We start from the raw sequence: 21142 nt of genomic DNA on the forward strand, positions 1-21142 counted from the left end.
AATGAATACAATCTCAAGGATTAAATTGTCTATTCACTCGAAGACAAAAGGATGTTGACTAGAAAAAGAAATTATGATTAATAGTAATTTATGGTTTTACTTTTTAAAATAAATATAGGTTAAATTAATTTGTAACTTCTTGAATTATTTAATATTTTTAACTACCTCACTCAAAATTTTATTTTTAATTAAGTCCTTAAACTTGAATTTTTTTAAATTAGGTCCTATGTAAAAGAAACTTTTATATATATATATATATATATATATATATATATATATATATATATATATAAAAGAAACTTGAATTTAATATTTTAAAAAATATCAATAATTAAAAATATTATTATCATGATTTAAATTGTTTATGGTGAACATAAAATATCATTTATACATTTAAAAATATTTATTTATTAATGATTTTAATTATGTTATAATTTATAAAATAAATTACACTAATCACGTTTGAAGTTTCATTAAAAATACATTAAATTCTTCCTAATTTTTATGTTCTAACACTAACATCTTTCATTTTCATTGTTTGAAAAATATTACATTATGTTTTTTTAAAAGGGACCTTTGAATATTAAAAAAGTTGAAAGAATTTAATTTTTTTAAATATTAAAGTATTTATTTTATTATATATTACATTATAATTTCATAAATTTTTATGCGGTTAGTGTAATTTATTCTATTTTATATATTAAAATATTTATTTATTATAAAATTTAATTTATAAAAAATATTTATCTTGCACAATGGACAAATTAATATGTATGTATATAAAAGATTTTCTAACGTGTACACATTTATTTTTTTAGCAATGAGTGTATTGACAATTTTTTTCCCGTAAATATACTTTTTCTCTCATCCTTTTCTCCAATCTATACTACTTTGTAATAAAATATAAATATTATATCATATATTTTTTTTATTTGGTTTTAAAATTACTTATTTATTAAATTTTATAATTTTTTTTAATTTTTTAAAGAAAATGATATTATTAAATATAATTATTTTTGTTTTATTATTTAATTTACTTAACATATTTTTTAGGTGAATATTTTTATTTAAAATTTGAATTTTCTAATATAATTATTTATAATATAATTATATTACTAAATATAATTAGTTTGTTTATGTCTTTAGATTTAATTAAAAATGAGAAGAATTTTTGTTTAACAATTTATAGAAGAATATTATGTTGCATTATCTATAAAATACTTAAATAATTACGCTTGACTAAGAAAAAAATTTAAGATGGAGATATGTTAAGACAATTGTTTCTTTTATGACCATGTTGCCAACAAATTTTACATTTTTTTTCACTTTCTCGTTCATTTTGTTCTTCGTCCATCTTAGGAATGTGAGTTGAAATGAGACGATCATTTACCGTCATCTTTCTCCTTGGATCAAGACCCCACTGATCTCGTTCATATTCTTGTCACATTGATTCGGATATTTTTAATATAAAAAATAGTTCATATTTAACAGTTATCAGTATTTTTTGGATATTTTAATCTTTTCTTTTCATATCTGCAAGCCATAAATAATAAAAATATCAATTCTTATCACTTAAGTAAAAAATAACTGCTAAATAAATATTTTTAAAGATATTTTCAATATAACAGTTACTACTCTTTAAAATTTTATATCTATTATATAAGATAGATGTATTAATTATTTTTTAGTGTGTTTTTTAGTTTATTTTAATACTACTAACTGATTTTCTTATTTTTTTAATTAACGAACATAATAAAAAAAAATATCAACAACACATAAATTTAACAACAAAAGTACATACAAAGTAACTAAAAAATTGTACTCTAATTTTATCCAATTTTTTTATTTTTCTTTATCTATATATTTTTTCTTTAAAAAATAAAAAAAAACAAAATTATAAAATTTAATTTAATAAATAAGTAATTTTAAAACCAATTAAAAAAGTTGTATAATAATATTTATATTAAAAAAACAAAAAGGAGAAAGAAAGTTTCAAGTAATGTATATTGGAAATTAAATTGCAAAGTAATTTAGATTGAAAAAAAAAAGGAGAGAGAAGTGTATTTATGAAAAAATCTGTGTATTGACAAATTACGTAATTATTATATTTTAAGACAATATCTTATTATAATTTGCTAATGTATTCACACTAAAAAATAAGTGTGTATGTCAACCACATACCACACACACACCCTTGATTTTGCTAATAACTAATATATATGAAAATGTCTATTTGACTACTTTTAATGAATTTTGTCTCTTAACAATTTTTTTTTATTAAAAAAACTTGAATATGAGATCTTGATATTCTTACTTAAAGAATTCAAACTCAAGTCTAACCAACAAAATATTAGTATATAATATTTTTTTTATTATTATTAGGACTCTAAATTGAGAAACTACAAATATACAAAGTAACACCTTATCCTAGGGTTTTGGAGGCTCTCTCTTCCTGGAAAGGAGATCTCCTTTGTAGGAGTAATGGGAAGGTTAAGACTCGAATAAACGAAAATCAACGTTTGATGCATGAAGGAGTAATGGAGAGGAATTTTAAGCAAACGGTATAATTTTAAGGAGAAAATACTCTATCTCATACACATGCTAACTTCTATACTTACTTTAAAATGTCATCATGTATTAAATTTTACCAACATCAAAATTACTTTCGCACAACTTATTATTAATTCAAGAATAAATTATGTTTTAGTCCTCAAACTTTTTTTTGGTCAAATATTTTAGTCCTTTTTGTCTGTTTCATATGTGTCAATTATTTTTATTATTATTTTATCATGAATAATTTTTTTACGGCTAAAAATCAACATAACTTTGTTTTTGAAAAAGATGAGATATTTTGTGACGATTTTTAGCTTTCATAAATTACTTCATCTTAAATGATTAGAATATTTTTAGTCTCAGATCTTGAACGATTTTCTGTTGATCTTCCAATAAAAGAGCTCTAGATTAGAGAATCAGTTATTGTAAAAAACCCTGAAAATCTCTTCACATTGTTTAAAAAAAAATTATTTTTACTGTCTCCCTAACCATAAATGCTAAAATTTCTTACTTTTCACAAATGTTTTGATTTAAATGTTTTTTATTTCACTTTGTTTTCAAGTAATTGATACTTCATAATGTTGTGTTGAGATCGGATTTTAGTTATAGACCTGTTTTTTAATTTTGTTTCTGAGCAAATTTAAATACTTTTCACAAATTCATCATTTTTAATTTTGTTTTTTCAACATGTTTCCTCTACAAATCCGAATCTTTGGTACAAGTTCTTTGTATACTAGGGGTCTTTAAGGATATTTCTTTCCTGGCCATCCATCATCTTTTTTTTTGTTAAAAAAAACCATGTATTTGTTCTTTGAAGTTTTGCCTTTGACGGCCTTCCGCACGAGGCCATCATTGTTGGTGTTTCTGTGCAACGTTTCCAACACCATTCCTTTGTCACTTTCCAGAACTAGAAACACATTTTTCCATTTCTATTGTCACTTTCCAGAACCAGAACTGTGTTTTCCAGAACCAGATATTTCTGGGTTGTAGTTGCATGCAACATTGGTCTAGGCTAAGGATGTTATGTTCTGGATTCCGATTCTAGGTGGTTAGAAGTTTGAACATGTTCTTGCTTTTTTTCAATTAAAAAAATAAAACTTTTTAGTGGCAGTTTCTACGGTTGGAAACCACCACCGTGTTAATTATAACATGAAGGTATTTCAGAAAGAAAAAAAGCATCGAGACAATTTTTAGCAGTTAATATTTTTATATTATTAAATGCATTAACTTTGCATTACTTTAGAAACATGATAAAGAACTAAAGTGAAAAAAAAAAGATAAATAATCAAATAGGTCATTTAGCTAAACAAAAAGGAATGCGATTAAAATACCTTTCTAGGTGAACTTAAATAAGCAATTTAAAGCAATATCATTGATTATTAATTACAAACCAAAAATAAGCACCACTCTCTCCCAGCCCACTCTTATGCAGAGGAATAATGTATAGACCTGGATAAAAATTGTCAGTCGAGGTAGAAAAGAGTCACAATCTTCCGCAAATTTTTTGCTTCTTGACAAGTTTCCATGAGCAACCGACTATCATGGAAAGCAAAGCAAATGACTTGCTGCACGTGCGAAATGATATCCATATTACATAGCCTGCATGTGAAACAATGGAAGAAAAAATAATGGCCCAATCTTTACTGCAATAACAACATAGCTTTCTCAAAACAAAAAATAATAATAATATAGCCTGCATGTGAATCAATGGAAGGAAAAATAATGCTCCAATCTTTATCGCAATCAATACAAGCTTATTCATCTTACTCAAATTAGCCTACAAACTGAACTTGCACTAGAGCTTGACCAAGGGGCACAATGTGGATTAACTAACTATGGAGAACTTTTCAATTGAGACAGGGTGTTTCTGAGAAAATTATATGAAAATTAAAAGTTCAAGTGCATAAATTAACTCGTACAGACTTTGATTCATTTTATTTTCTTCTCCACTACTTGACGGATAAACTTACTTAAATTGGCTCAAAAAGGGATAAAAAAAAATTGGCTCAAAAAGTGACAATAATCCTACAGTCTGATTACAAAACGAAAGTTTTTCAAACTGCATTGATATGGATCGTGGATGGTTTCTAGACAGATTTGACTATTCTAGAGTGAAGATATGTGCAAGTTAAAAAGTAAAGTTGTATTCACCGTTGATCTAAAATTAGTTAAGAATTAAGATCACGAGACAGCTTACTTCAAATCAATAGATACACGTTCACTTTTACACATTTGGTTACTTTACAAGAGCTAAATTCTTTGTAGAGATGGTATTGTTACACTAGCAATAGCATTCAGTGATATGAGATTATGTCTTCATATTATTCCTAATATTGTATTTATTATTAGAATATTCTATTTCCTATTTGCTCATTATAAATAAAGGCTAGTCTGGGCATCCAAGACAGACAACATTACATTAAAACACTGTTACACGGTATCAGAGCAAGGTTGAGCAAGTAAGGTTGCTAGTCGTCCTACTTTCAATGACCTATTTGCACAATTCCTTAAATCTAATATCAGAAGACTAGGTTTGATCCACGTTTCTGCACAGGCACACAGTACCGAGCCTCCCTCTGCCACTGTTTGGCAGCTGTCCCAACACCCTTTTGCCAGCAACCTCCTCCAATCATTGTTGCCTCCCATCGGTGACCACCACGATGTTGATCGCACAGCCAAATGCCGCTGCACACGCCCACACGCGTGGCCAGTCTCCGGTGACACCCACTTGTTGGCAAGACCAACCTCAGCCTCCTCCATCTCCAGCGAACCTTACCAGCCCCCTGCTTGGCTGTTTTTCATACCGTTTGGCTTTCATTTGACTCACATTTAGGTTCTGTTTGGCCTTGTTTCAATGTGTTTCATGGCCTCAATCGACCCTCCTTTAGAATCTGCTTCCACAATGACATTCACCAATGTCCCTCACACAGACACATCTGTGCGCGCCGACTATTCGGCCTATTCGGAAACCAGTGTGCCGCCCTCTTGTCGGTCAGCATCAGTGACCTTCCAAGAATGCCACGTCATCCACGTACGCAACCAACTCTGCTGCAGCAACCCCACACAGGGCCACTTTCCAGCGAGAGAAGTTCACGTACACGACACGTGACGCATTTCTGGCAAGCATCACACTGGAACCGCCTCCTTCCGCCTCAGGGCATGCTTTATTCACCGGTGAACAATACCCATTGCCACTAAGGGCCTTCGTTGGCTGCAGTCAAGGTTTTTTGGCACAATCACACGACTGAAATCGTCTTTATTTTCGTTTATGTTGGGTTTATCATATTTGTTACAAACTTGGTTCATATGACACATGCTCCAGCTTGAGGTAGAGTGTGAGATTATGTCTTGATATTATTCCTAATATTGTATTTATTATTAGAATATTTTGTTTCTTATTAATCAATAATTGATTGATCTTGTAATCAATACATATTCCTTTTTCATATTATAAATAACATGAGGTGTGGTCTACATTGACACATAACATTACACAGTAAAACATTGTTATAAGTGAGATATGTCCTATGTCATTGCATCCCTAAACTGGCACTATACCCATTAAAAACATAGCACTGTAGCATCCATTTGAACATGCTATTTCCTAATTACGGGGTTCCTTCTTTAACTTTTTTTCAAGTAAAATGAACAATAATGATATTTGCACAAACTTTAAACTCACAAACCCCTCACATACTCTACTGAGAGTCCTGAACTATTAAGAATAAGTTAGAACAAGACCAAGTTGTCATCCATTGGCTCGTATGTTAGTCTGAGAGGTTTTGAGTAGAAAGTCTAGGCACCTATCATGACCCCAAAGCACCTATCATGACCCCAAAACGAAAGACAAGGAAAAGCTAGAACAAACCTGCTGGCTTCTATTAGAGGTAGATGATCATTATGGGGCTTTTCTATGACATTTTTCACCTGCATATTCGACAAAATCATTGAAATCATAACCAGTGACTAAAAAATGGACCAGTCCGCCCAGTCAGACCAGAAACCCGGGGAACATAAATAGCCACAAAAAAACTGGCTTTTTCTTTTTTTGGCTACTTTAAAAAATTAAAAAAGAAAAAACCTAAAAATGATGTTTGATCCTAAAAATCCAATTACCTAAATCCTACTAAACAGCCTTTTCCTTCTAACAAATTTCCTTCTGTAACAAAAGTACAGAAACGTACAAGATATCACAAGTACATTTAATTTAGGAGATAATTAACTTGTAAACTATCATATTTGTTGTTTAATAGAAAAAAAAGAAAAGAAAGATGAAATTAGAATAAGGAGAGGACACGCATCTTTAAAAGCATAAAGCATGCACACTCAATGAAACGAAGTTCACAAAAAAAGAAAAAAACACAAAAAAGAAACAAGCAAACTGTTACACCCAATAAGAATGCAACAAGGCTGCTCACAGTCAATAACTCAGATGGAGCAAAGCTCCTCGCAAGATGGACAATAAAACACTAGAGACTATAACACCCGTTTTCCTAAGGAAGTACCCACTTCTCTACTCAGCCTAGCCAAATAACTTTTACTACTCAATTACAACCCCCCTCCCCGTTTTCTTCGGTTACTCCCCCCCTCCCCTCCTCCCTCCAAATAACCATTCTCCCTCTCCTCATTTTGCATGTGATAAGAACCTCAAGAGAACCATGCCACAAAAGCTACAATAGAAATCCCATACCTTGCAATTGAATCCTAACAGTGTGATTCTCGTATTCCCCTCTCCATTCTGTTATGCTGTCCCTCTGTCTCTTCCCTCACCCCCTCAGCTGGTGCACCTGGTTCTTTCTACTTTCATATACAAGGCCATGTTACTTAGGTCCATTTATTCCCTCTTCTAATCCCACGCCCTCTCACCTCCCAGTCCCTATCCTATAAATTTGCATTATAGGCCTATCAACAAGCTAGACAATAATCCAATCCTTGATGCTGGCAATTTGCTTCAATCAACCTTTAAAACCTTCAACTGTCACTTGACATGTTCAATTATCATCTTGATTTTAAAATATAGAATACAATCACCAGGAAAAAAAAATTATACTTATTTGAATGCATGGGATTCCCTTTGAAAACGGATAAGCATCTTACAATATTAGAAAAATACCAAAATTGATTTCAAAAAATATGGGAAATAATTGAAGCTTTAAGAGAAGTTAGGACTGCTTTTCAGGGAATATGCATATATAATTATTTATAACACAAAATTGATGACATGAGGAAATAATATTAATTATTAACACATTTAGTGATACATAATTTGTTGGTGGAGAAAGAAGTGATATCGGTTTGAACCTGTAGTTTTGGAGGTTACAAAGAGGCTCCCATGCTTTCTGTTGAAACTTGAAAGTACATGGCTTTGGGTATAATGGGAGGAAAAGGAGAAATAGAGACTATTAAGAGATTGATGATGTGATGTATTAAAATGATATGATATGATTGTAAAACCCAAAGCTCAAACAATTATTTATGCTAATCATCAATGGTGACTCAGTGGGGAAAGGATGTGCCTTGGCACAACAAAAAGGTTGCTACTTGCTACCATGTGATACAAACCAGAACTAACACAGAAATTAAGCGGCAAATAGCACTCTAGCAGAAAATAAAATCTGAATAGTTTTGGACAAAAAATAGAGATGAAATAAAGGAATACCTTCTATAACAGTATAAACAGATATCAGATAGAGGGACAGAAAAGACCGGTGTACAGCAAAAAAAAAAAGTACCACTGTTAAAATAACAATATGTAAAGAAAATGAAAATCCTTTTTTCAAAAAGTATATAAACACTTATATCCAAACCTTTAAGAAAGCATATAAAAACTTCAAACTTAAACCTTACTTTGGACAATAGCTCCTGACTCTCTGGAGGCTGTTTTCTTAAACTTTGAGGTAATATAACAGTAAGCAACTCCGGTTTCTCTGCCCTTAAAGCACCTCGGATAACAGCAGCATTAGTCCCAGATGCTCCAGATGTGTATATATGATTTTTCTACAAACAGATGGACAAGAAGTTGTGAGACACAGCTATTGGAATTGTTAACAAAAATCATAACTATACTGCATCACCAATTCACCATATATTGTGTTCCACAAGACTACAAGAAAGCATATGATACTATAGAGTAAAATAACAGAAACTTACAGTTATAACCATAGCATAGCTAAGAATCTCAATTAGTTCTTGGTGCATGAATCCCATGTTCCGAGTTCCAAAAAAGCCAATAGCTCTAGGTCCTTGCTGTTGAATGGCCAATAACTCCTGTAAAGAAACATAATGAAGTTCAAAATGCTGTACAACTATGGGTGTGTTTGACATGCACTACAGTACAGGACAAAGAGTATAGCACAAGGCAACAATTGAGTTACAACAGTTTTTTATCATGTACATTGTTTGATGAACAATGAACAACACAAGCAAAATAATATAAAATTTACTAAAATATCCTTTTTAATATTAATCATCTTAATAGAATTTACATTATTATTGTGAATTCAAAATACAGAATATATACAAGTAAGCTAACTAGTAGATAATGTGAATTTAAAATACATGGTATGATAAGCTTGTTGCAGCTAGTAGATAATGTGAATACATGCCATGATAAGGTAGTTGCATCTAGTAGATAATGGGTGAGAAATAAGAGAGAGGTGGGGTATGTGTATCTTTTGAATACTTTGTATCTGGGTTGTCGCATGATTTTCTGTGTAACAAGAAGTTGAGTTCTTGTCCTGTCCTCATCTATTTAATTTGTGTTGTCCCATAAATTTTAGCAAATAAAATGGACCCTTAATGTCCAGCAAGAACAATTTAAGATTATGAATATTCGTCAGTTGTGTTAAAATTAAATGTCAAAGTAAAAAAAAAAAAAAAAAAAGTGCCAATATTACATGCTGTTACAAACCTGCAGATAATCAACATCAGGAACAGGCTTGAACTCCGCTACGCGAATGGATCCTGATCCTTCAACAAGTGATTGGGCCTGAGTTGGAATTTGAGTCGCTAGTTCTTCATCAGAACCAAATAAGGCTAACCCATTCTCCAATTCATAATCTCGATCTCTTTTCATATGTCCATGAAGCCACTATACCAGTACATAAAAACAGAGAGTCCCTGGTAGTAAAAATTAGTGAACAACAACTGCCCACAAGCCACAAGGAGTGGTGATGATGCAAGATGAAACTGACATGAGCAGAACAAGCAAGAAAATAATTGTAATACTACCCTACTTACACCAGTACATGAGGGAGGCACTAGACAACAGCTTGATACGATAAATAGTCAATCTAAATAATAGTTTTGAAAGAGAGATATATACCGTCCGTCTTGAGGAAAATGGTTTCTTGCAGATAGCGATGCGTCTGTGGTGAGACAGAGACAGGGACAAAGAGAAGCTAAACAAGGCATTGAAATTAGGGTTTGGTTTGTGGTTATAATGTGGACAAGAAGCAACGATGGAAGAACGACATAGGTTTAGAGTTAGAGTCACTGTGGCACTCATTCCTTCTTCTTCTCTTCCTTTTCCTCGATTTCTTCCTCACCTTTTTTTCTTTTTCCACCTCCCTCTCTGCTCTGCTATGCTCTGTTCTGCTTTCTTCCGCTTTTTAATATTCTTTACGATAATAATTATCCTCGAATCCAATCCAAAATACAAATGTTACCCTTTTCCTTCTCAAAACTGGAAAGGCTGAGAATCTCCCAACCTAGGGACTGGGACCCACTCACTTTTGGGCTTTACATTAAACAAACCCAAAACAAATTCATCCTTTTCGGCTTTATAATAAAGTTTAAATATATTGAAATCAATTATGAAAATTATAAATTATTTTTATAGATTTTCTAAATCTCCCTTTTATCGTTGTAGGTGTAATATTTTTTAAATAATTGAGAAACGTTAGTGTATGAATAGAAAAGGTAGGAAAATTTGTGTAATTTTACGAAATTTTTTGTGAGATTAATATTATTTATTTTATTTTATTATTTTTAACAATTTTTAATTTTTTGAATAATAATTTTAAAATAATATATTTATTTCCTATTCTAAGCATGCATATTGTATCCGTTTAAATATTTTTAAGAATAAACTACACTCATTCTTGAATTTTTTTCAAATTACATATAACATCACTATTTTTCTATTCTTACACTAACTTCTTTTATGTTTAAAAACATTATAGTGACACATTCTTATACGTTATACTAATATCCCCTTAATATTTGAAAATGTTATACAGCCCTTACATATAACACTAACACATGCCATATAAGGAAAGTTATTGTGATGGTTTAAAAAGCAAGGAATGTTTGTGTAATTTTACAAAATTTCAAAGGTAATTACTGTAATTTACTCCATTTTTAACATTTAGAGTTATTTTAAAAAAAATATTTTTAGCAAGGAAACTAAGGGTCCATTTGGTGGTCAGAATAAGATACGATGTGATAAAATATATCATATATGAATAGGACAAGAGTGGGATAAGCCTTAATCATATCCAATGTTTGGTGTGCACCATGATACAAACCAAATAATGATAAGGGGTGGTGACAGGACAACGACGATGATGGTAGTGGTAGTTGCGGAGATGACAATGGTGGTGATAATGATAGTGATAGTGTTGGTGGTGGTGGTTGCTCACAGTAATAACAATGACAAATGGTGGTAGTGGTGGTGATAATGGTGGTGGTTGTGGTAGTGACAATGACAATGATAGTGGTTGCATCAACAACAATGACGATGAGTGGTGGCAGCGACGATGGTGGTGATTATGACGGAGATGATGACGATGATGTGGTTGTGGTGATGGTGACGACAACGATGACAGTGACGAGAATGATGGTCCTGGAAATGATAGCGGTGACGACAATAGTAATGATGATAAGGTTGGTGACAATGTTGACTACAATGATAATGGTGGTGGCATAGGGTGGTAGGGGGGGAGGGGGGAGTATCTGTTAGTTGCTATTCATGAGTTAATATTGGATTGGAAATTTGCAAGAAAATAGCAATGTGCCTCCAATTTATAGTTCTTTTTGTGAAAATTGTATATATTTTCTTTCTTGTGTGATTTTATAGAGTTGAAACTCCATTTTTGTGATTTTATAGAGTTGAAATACTCATATTTAAACTTATCAATGTTTTGTTTTGGTTGGTTCAAATTAGTTAACTTTTTTGCCAACCCCGACTAAACCAACTCAATCATATTCAAGATGATTGAGTTGCCTCATCAGGTCTAATCATAACAAAAACATAAAAAAATAGAACACAATTATAATGCTACCTTGGTCAATGAGGCTTCCATTGGTTAATGATTTTTAGTGCATCTCTAGGAGTTAGCTTGTCAAAGAAATAATCTTAAAAAAGAAAGGAAGAATTACTTCCCTCTAGAAGCTTAAAAAAACGATTTCTTCAAAAAATAAACACGGAATCAATTGAAAAGGATTATTATGGCAATCTAACCTATCCTAAACAGAAAGAGCTTTCGGATGTTTAACAGCAATGTAAAAAAAAGCGTCTTATACTGTGCATCTGTGTCATTGACTTTTCCCTCCTATTATTTAGGCATTTTTGGAATGTCCAAGTCATAAACCACGTAAGTGGAAGTGTGGAACTACAAAATTTCTGAAACTAATCTATGTACTTAGCTTATTTGATTTCTTCTAGCACTGTTGGATTTTGAGTCAATTCGAACTGTCTTTGCTGACATGCAGTGGCGCACATGGATTTGTTGACATGAAGTTTGGACGGAAGAACTGCCTTGTACATGAACAACCAGAATCACTTCCTTATCTCGGGTGTCTTCACTCCACCAATTCTGTGGTATGCCATTTGCAGATTCTTCTGAGGTATGAAGATCTTCGAGACGAACTGAAACCTCTACACTTTGCTCAGGTTTAATTATGCCCGCAGCTGGAGTAACCTGATTTAAAGACATAGCATGATTGTCAATAGGTAAACTCCTGGAAGTTCAAATAAGTCAATCTCAATAACAAAAATCCCTCTCCTACTCTCAAGTCTCAACAGACATAGCACATTAAGATTACGTAGAAATTCATATGACATATCTCCAATAACATGGCATATTCTAAGGCAAAAAGTAGTAAACTTTATTTAAACAATCACAAACAATGATATAATGAAACAAATTTGAAAAGCTGTATTTAAATGTCAAATTTCTACCCAAAATAAATAAATGATTTATACCATCCGAAAAAACCTTTCATTTTATTGTGTGCTAAATAAGATCTAGTAATAAATTAATTCAATCTACTGCTAAATTTTATTTTCCCCCAGCAATTGAATTTAAAAACAGAGAAGGTAGAGTATTATTATTTAGCATATTAATGAATTTTTTAATCCCTAATCAAATTATAAACAAATATTAAAAACCAATAAATAATATTCATTTGTAAAATTTTATAATGAATAAATGGATTAAAGTTTAATGTTGCTAAGTAATATAAATCAAAGTTAAGTAATTTTTATGGAGGCCTTCCATGAATCTCAATAGTCACACTCGAGGAAAACTTGGTCATTGAAAACTATAGCACTGTTTAACAAAAGAGTCATTTTCTTTTCCATTTACGGAAAATGCATCCCAAATGTAGTTAACAATGGGATTTAATTACCCATTTAGTCTCTCTAGTTTTCAAACTTATTCATTTTAGTCCCTAGTGAATTTTTTAGTTCTTGAAGTTTACATTTTAATTTTCAAGAGTTAAAAAAAATTTAACGGCAGAAATCTATTGAGAATTAAAATGTAAATTTTAGGGACTAAAAAATCTACATATTAACTATAGGGACTAAAATGGATAAATTTGTAAACTATAGTAACTAAAATTTCAGGTTGAACATTTTAATATAAAACTGTATAGACATTAAAATCTGTTTAGTATAATTTTGATGTAAGACTGGTCTGTTCTGAAAATTGTCTACTATTTTTTTTTTCTGAGGAGAGGAGAGGCTCGTAATAGATCTTACTGGAAGATGGGGAAAAGGGATAAGAGAATAGGAAAAGGCTCATAATACCTCAAGCCATCTAGGAAAGCCAAAGCCACCTCTTGGGCTATAATCAGGTGCCTGTCCATCATTTTTTACTATAGACTGGCCTTCACAAGTGATTTTATATATAGCCTTATCCTTTGTACTTCTGTTTGTAATAAGCAACAATGAAGTGTCCAGATTTTGAAGGACTAAACTGTTTGGGCTGACTGTGGCTTCTGGAACATCACATAAATCTTCAAGAATAGATCTGATTTTCTCATTTGATGTCATTACTACCCCAAACTCCTTTCTCCTTATTGATCTATCAACATGAGAAATTTTTACATTGAATTTACACCGGACAGGTTTGTGATCACTATCAGTCACATCCATGCAAGCATCATACCTGTTAAACAGTTTCAGTGATGACAAACTGTAGCAAATAAGAAAAGCAGAAAACAAAAAGCAATGGTGACGATGTAACATACTGTAAAATTGATGACACAACAGGGCAGTCTAAATTGCACTCAGAAACTGGAGCTGACCGAGTATCGCGGTATATTATTCTGTCACACCAGGCCGGAATTCGCTTTTTCTCTCCAGAATCATACCCTGAAAAAATGAGTTATTGCATTGTCATTTTTCTTACTAGAAGTAGCAATGATAACCAAGTAACACTCTGTTAAATGCAAGCTGACATCAGACCATATTGAAACTGTCATGTTCATTGAGTTACTAATTTGGAATCACTTTGTGAGGAATCAAATTGAAATCAACATCTAACAATTAGGCACCAAAAGCAGTGCTTGACATCTCATGTATTTACCTCCTAAACCTGGTTTGTGCCTCTCAAATTTATATGTTGGAGGAAATTTGATAAGTGCCTCCCGCATTCCCTGGAAAACTTTTCCAGCTTTCATCTCCTCCCTGAGCTGATCCTTTTCTCTAAGCCAATCAAAGCATCTTTGAGAAACAAAGTCCCTGGCTTCATCATAAGATATACCAAAAAGGCGATAGTTGAAATCACCGAAAAATACCACCATATCTGCTTCAGATAAATCAGCTTTTGGTTCTTCAGAGCTGACACCTGTAGCCTACAACACACAATGAAGGCCTTGAACTGTTATGTACCTAAGATAAAGATATTGATGGAAAGGTAGGGAGATGGAGATAATCGAGATCTGAGCTGTAAGCATAAGACTCACATTGGCACCACGAAGCACATGAACAGCAGTAGAGACACCAGCTGTAACAGAGAGGACCAATGGCAAGCCAGAAGAGTAAAGTAGCCAAAATAAATATGTGGAGAAGGCAAGAGAGCAAAGCAAGAACAGGTATGGTACCATACCAGCTGCAGTATTAAGTAGGCTGGACGTTCGGGTGAACACCATATTTCGATAAATGTGATCAAAATCAGCATTCCGCCGATTAACTGCTTCCAAGTGTGCGGCCAAGTGACAATTCACAAAGCAAATTATCCTGTCATACACTCTGATTCTCAAACCCACTCCTCCCTGTTTGATCAATTTTTGCCACGTAATAAGTGTTCATTTTAATGAAGAGAAAAAAATCAACATTCATAAGTGAAAAAAGTTCATTAGCACAATCTTTTTGCCTTCTTCCTAATCTAGTGTTCGTACAAGTAACATCAATATGACTTGCGTGCCAAAAAGAATTTGAAAGCACTACAAAGGGAAAACTTATAATTGCAAAAACAATTATTTAACCTAATCTGTAAAAAGCATTCCATCTAGCATGGTGCAATAAACAGAAAAGGCAATCTATGCTCCCTGGTTGTTTCTTCCATGATCATTATTTCATTATGTATTTTCTCCTCTCACCATTGCTTTCTCCCGGTTAAAATTGCATCAGAGCACCCCTAGTTCACTTTTCATTTTTTTGTTTTCTTTGCTGACAAAACAGTAAACAGCAGTCTAAAAATTGAAATAATATGCTCAATTCCTTAACCAAGATAAAGATATGGAGAAATCAAATTTAGATTGATTGGATGAAATTTCACAATTGACTTTCAAGGGTAACCGGAATATACATGACACAAAATCAAGAAATAAATTAAGCTACTGCAGAGAAAGTTCTTAACCACTTGAGCTTACCCTCCTGAACTTCATTTTAACAAGTGGCTCAGATCATAATGACTTATAAACTTTAGTAACAGAACGGTACTGCATTCCATTGGCATAATTAAAGCATCATGTTCTTATCAAATACTATTAAGTAGTCAGTGAATTGATACAAACCTTATTACCAATTGCACGTCCAAAACCACACGGGACGGCCCCAGCATCAATGTCCCCAACATGTGTTCTAAGATTCTTTCTTACCCTAATTGAGAAATGTCAACTCATAATATAAGAATGGAAACAATATTAAAGATAGATATCCAAAGTGCATAACAGGAAGAAAACAGGAGCAACAGATTAATAGACTAACTGGTTTAATCTGAAACACACTTTCATTACAATCACTCACCAAAGAGATACAAGCAAGCCAGCAAGCTGCCTAGAACCCATACGCTCAAAAGCTTTTCCTTCTTCTAACGCCCTTCCTATTGTATCCAGCCACCACTGCCCCATTGCACTTCCTTCAAGACCTACCTACAATTGTGATATAGGCAGTGAATGCATGGACAGAATATACACATAGCACAATAAAAGTTGTTCCTGATATTTATATATATGCAATACTTTATTAAAAAATTACAAATTGGATGGTGCTAATTGTCGATCTTGGAGAAGAACCATAATCCAGAACTCTTATCCAAGAACAAATTTGAAATTTGTTGATGGATCAATTGTTTTCCCTGCCTTTCTGATCCAATGTCAGGGAAAGATGCAACATAATGGTCATTTTTGGAAATTGGGACAACAAAAACCCTATCCACTCAAATTGCAGAGTACGGTATATATTGAAAATGATAGGGATTTGTAGAATGACTCAAAGAAAAGGTTCTTCAAAGGTGATCAATTTCATATTTTTGATATCTTGCAAGAAATTCACTCTATAAGAGGTGATTGATCTGTCTCCTCTCTTCTTTACTGACTTGAAGATTTTGTGGGAAAAACTCGAGGTCCTTACATCATATACCAGCATGCACTAGTGCATTTCCATGCACTTGTGATCTTGTTCAAACTTTAAAGAAGTATATAGAATCAAAGTATGTCATCTGCTTTATCAAAGGACTGAATGATCAGAGTAAAGTCACTATGAGGAAAAGGCAAACCCACAGGAAAAGGATCAGCCAGGTGCACTTCTCGTGGCCTATCCAGATACACAATTGACACATGCTATTTCAAGCATGGATTTCTACCTTGCTATTACTTCAGAAATTCTGATTCCACAGTTCACAATGTAAATGTCATTGGCACAACCAATCCACAACAAGAGCCCTCTTCTTTCACAATTCAGGCACCTCATCAAGGGCCACCTCTGAATCTCAGCCTGATCAGTATCCACAACAGCTATCTTTGCTCCAACACTCAAACCATGAATTGCAAAATCATACCACTAATCAAGTCAGTGCCTCTTTGGCTGGTAAGCCTTCCTCCCATCAACTTGTCTTACAAACCCCAAGAAGGCAACTCTTTTTTTTCTCACAACATAAATTTAGGACACTGGTGCCACAGACCACGTTTGTCCCCCTTTATCAACGTTTACCACATATACCAGTATTAAACTTGTCACCATTTTTTTTTTTGATCAGCAAAAACTTGTCACCATTAGATTCTTAAAAAATCTCACTATTAGATTGCCTAAAGGTTACCAACAGGCGGTTTAATCAAGTGATACATACTTAATTTCCCTTAAGCAAGGTATTGGATTCGAGCCTTGCATGTGGCAAAGATCTTCATATTGTTTTGGATACCCTACCATTTCCAGACTTCCCTACAAGCTGGGAGTGATCAGTGTACAATCTCCACCTAGTCACAAACCACTCTAAACTAAATTTATGTGTTAGCTACATAGCTTAGATTCTGGTTAGCTATTGTGTTAAGGACTTTGGAGGGGAAGACAGTCTAGATACAGGCTACCATCATATTGTATGCAAACCAACTCCTGTTAGTTCTATCAACCAACACAGTCATTTTTCTCCTTCTCATTTTATTTTAGTGTAAAGCAAACAAGCTTCAGTTCACAAACAAAAATGCAAGAGTTAAATAAAGCTGACAAATGAATGAAATCTTATCTTACAGTTTCTTTTGCTGCAGACATTGCAAGAAAACCAGCACCCATCTCCACTTCTTGCAAACCAACGACAACAATGCCTACATCTGATGCGATGGAACCCAGCCATGAGGAAAGTGAATCCTGAGAAGCTCTACCTTGACCGACGTTCCATGTGCCAATCAAAATTCTGACATTGTGCAGCCTTGTATAAATAAGTTCCTTAGCGGCCAACTCAGATCTTATCATGTTGTCAACAGGACCTGGAGATGCAATAATCCATCCCCGTAGGCCACCATGAGTAGCCAAGCTAAAAACATAATCACATCCAACAGCCAATTTAATCACAGGACCATTATGAGCAACCCATGCTGCAATTAGATTGCCTTCTAGGTCCAGTACTTGGATAATACCACTCACATAGCCTACATATAACCGTGTTCCAAAAGTGCAGAAGCATTGGACAGCACAAGGATGGCGATTAAAATCTTGCACACGGGTTCCAGTGCCATCCCATTGCACAAGTAAGCCATTGGTACATCCACTCCAAATCATTCCATCGCCTGTTTGCACAAGGGCTTCGGTTCTTTTAGTATCTTCGACAAATGCCCCAGCACCCTTGGTTGCAACTCGACGCACGGCATCAGCAGCTCCCATGATGGCATTGCGTGAGCGCTGTAGAAAGCTAGTACCCTGGGATTTCTCCTTTTTAGAGGTGGAAACAAACTTGACCTTCATTTCGTCTTCAACTGCTTGATCCTGCTGCTGCACGGATGAAATGTCAACTCGATTTTCCACCTGACCATCGATGTTAAATACTTTGAGAAGCTCCTTTGTGCGGGCATCCCAGAGAGAAAAGGAAAGAGGGCCAGCGCACCAGACACGACCTCGAACATGATCACAGAGCAAACACTTAACCTCTTGAGAAGATATGCTGCAGACGCCGTTAACGGTGACTTGAGCTCTGAGGTCTATGAAAGACCTCTCGACAAGTAAGGCTGCCATGTGTCTTTCTTCGGGAGAGAGGGAAAGAGATTTTTCGACGGATTCCCAAGGCCAGATCTTAATAATACCACCTTCAGAACCTGACCAGAGATCGCCATAGGAACTTAAGACAATGGAAAGAACGGGGCCTCGGTGTGCCTGCCAAGAAAGGCCTTCCTTAAAGGGGGTAGCAAAGCGCTGATCCATTCTCCAAGACCTAATCTTGCCATCCTTGTGACCACTCCACACCAACCTATTCCCATGGTCGACAACCAAACATAAGGTGGGAGAGGTATCAGAAGATTCACAAAAGGGCGCAGCGTCCTCGTCGCCCCTTCTGACCGTTCCACCAAGACCCTTACCGGGGTCGTATGCGTTTTTGATCTCCCAGACCCTGACCCCGCCTTCCTGGCCAGCCCACAACTGTGTTTTAGTACAAGCAATGTTCCTGAGGAATTTGCCGACCTGAGTCTCCCTCAAGGGATGGGGCCTTAACTCGAGGCATGGCGGTCTCCCTGGATGAACGGACGCTCTGAAAGGAGGCTTAAAGACCCCAGTGCCGCCCCCGCTGCCAATGAATTCCTGCAATGGCTGATACTGAGTCGTGGTGGAATCGGCGCCTTCGCTGTACACTTCGTCAGCAGCAGGGTTATTTGTAGAGGATGAACGGGAAAGTATGTCGTCGTCCTCGCCGCAGTCGTAGAAGGAAGCAGCCTCGACGATGTTACTGGATATACGGCTGTCGTCCAGACTGTGCTTCCGGACTTGATGGTGGCGTTTGTGTGTGGAGGTGCCTCGCAGCTGCTGGCTGTAGGAATGGGCTTTGCGGTGAGGTGGAAGAGAGGTCAAGCCGGCCAAGGACTCCTCCTCCTCCTTGTCCTTCTCGTCCTCGTCGATTCGGTCATCCATTGCGCCGAGTTAGTTGTCTGTCGAAGGAAGAAGGAAAGTTTGTCTTTGTTCCAAGATGAAGAATCAGGGAAATGGTCTAAAGGAGTTGCCGATAGAGAGGGTAACACGTAAGGTGACGAGCGGGAAGTAAGGCGGGGCATACTGCAAGCTTACGGACAGGAATCAATGTTTCCTTTCTCACCACTCGCCAGAGAATGATTGGGATCATCCGAAGCATTCAGAAAGGTAGAGCTTTCATGTTAATAATGGTCCAATATGTATAATCTTTTATTAAACAAGTATATTAAAATTGTTTTTAAAAATAGTATATGGTCCATAAAATGAATATAGAGATTGAATTTGATAAAAGAAATAGCGTATGATCCATAAAATAGCTTGATAAAAATGATTATGATGAGATTACACGTTTAAAATATTTTTTTTCTTATAAAAAAAAAAGTGATAACATCTTAAGCTTGTTAGCTTGTTGTAGCTGACTCACTGTCTAGTACCAATATATAAAATAACAAGACTAAACATGTAATTTATCACAAAAAACACCTTGTTTGCCCGCTGGTCTTGCTCAATCTGAAGCATGTTAATTCAAACCAATGAAACGAAAGATCTTAATAACTGCCCTAGGAACGCCATAATATCATATAACATTAGCGCAGACATTTAAAACACTTAGAAGGTATGCCTCAAAATTCATGACAATTAACACATACAACTATTACTAACAATAACTTATAGCAAAAATCATAAAATTAATGAGTATTTCGCAATACTTTAATGTGTGTTAAATTATTCTTTTCTCCTTTTTTTTTTTCAATCCCTTCGACAGATTTGAGCTCAAAATCTCAATGAGCGTTTCCCTTATAATTGTCAATCTTTCTCCTACTAAATGTTGACACTACCATTTGAGGAGAACCAAAAGTGACAAGATATCATTCCCTTGTCAAAGAAGATGTTAAAGTCTTAAATCTTTTTTTTTTTTTTCTTTTGAATGTGGTGAATTTGTTATTGTGAGTGGAAAACAAATTAGGTAAATGACAAAGTGAAAAGTAGAATCTCTTGACAGTGAAATGGTTGTTAATCTTGATGTGTGATATAGGTCAGTCTAACATTAAGGACCTTGGTTGGTGCCTAACTCGTGAGGCATTTAAATGACCAATAGTAGGTTGCATTTATTTTTAATGGAAGGATAAAATTTAAAATAAGCAAAAGCATTTTTAAATACCACATAAAAAACTAGATAAAAGAGTAATTAGAAAATTAGATCTTTTAAAATTTTAATATAAAATATTTAAAACAATGAAAATAATTTGGAGTTTTGCACCCTGAAGTTAGAGGTTTTTTCCATGTAGACAAGGTTCATGTTGGCGGTGTATGTTCGGGGTGGAGAGAGAGTGGACGAGGAGAACGTCATTCTCAAGCCAAAAGATCTTCTCCTTTTGGCGGCCACAGATTTGGTGTATACGAGATCAATGGAGTTATAGATAGTGATTTTCATTCAAGGAGGAGAAGGTAGACGATGACACTATTCTC

At 34.3% G+C, this 21142-nt stretch overlaps 1 protein-coding gene and 1 pseudogene across 3 annotated transcripts; both read right to left on the bottom strand.

Annotated features, from left to right (window-relative positions):
* Positions 1–3870: 3870 nt before the first annotated feature.
* On the bottom strand, positions 3871–10199 carry LOC100811527 (uncharacterized; annotated as a pseudogene). The gene is made up of 6 exons (XR_136684.4): positions 9878–10199; positions 9464–9643; positions 8704–8820; positions 8401–8550; positions 6422–6480; positions 3871–4152 (listed from the first exon to the last, which is right to left on the bottom strand). The product of XR_136684.4 is annotated as an uncharacterized protein (transcript).
* A 1787-nt stretch (positions 10200–11986) lies between these two features.
* LOC100817047 (type I inositol polyphosphate 5-phosphatase 12) lies at positions 11987–19873 on the bottom strand. 2 transcript variants are annotated; one of them, XM_006584076.4, is made up of 9 exons: positions 17750–19872; positions 16031–16155; positions 15799–15883; positions 14889–15054; positions 14746–14786; positions 14367–14634; positions 14029–14152; positions 13586–13946; positions 11987–12476 (listed from the first exon to the last, which is right to left on the bottom strand). In XM_006584076.4, the coding sequence occupies exons 1-9, from the start codon at positions 19613–19615 to the stop codon at positions 12198–12200; spliced, it is 3315 nt and encodes a 1104-aa protein (XP_006584139.1). In that variant the 5' UTR covers positions 19616–19872; the 3' UTR covers positions 11987–12197. The 2 variants fall into 2 exon arrangements, with proteins under 2 accessions (XP_006584139.1, XP_006584138.1); XM_006584075.4 differs by having other exon boundaries at positions 14746–15054; positions 17750–19873.
* Between the last annotated feature and the right edge of the window lie 1269 nt (positions 19874–21142).

The sequence above is a fragment of the Glycine max genome, chromosome 7, assembly GCF_000004515.6.
Source record: "Glycine max cultivar Williams 82 chromosome 7, Glycine_max_v4.0, whole genome shotgun sequence".
In the NCBI taxonomy this organism is placed as follows: Eukaryota; Viridiplantae; Streptophyta; class Magnoliopsida; order Fabales; family Fabaceae; genus Glycine; species Glycine max.

Excerpts from the sequence above, each read along its gene's own strand:
- LOC100817047 (XM_006584075.4), bottom strand. The coding sequence starts at position 19,615 with ATGGATGACCGAATCGACGAGGACGAGAAGGACAAGGAGGAGGAGGAG. Across the intron at positions 15,055-15,798 it reads GACGTGCAATTGGTAATAAG|GGAGGAGTGGGTTTGAGAAT; the intron begins GTTTGTATCAAT and ends TTGATCAAACAG. Across the intron at positions 12,477-13,585 it reads GCTTTCCTAGATGGCTTGAG|GTTACTCCAGCTGCGGGCAT; the intron begins GTATTATGAGCC and ends TCTTTAAATCAG.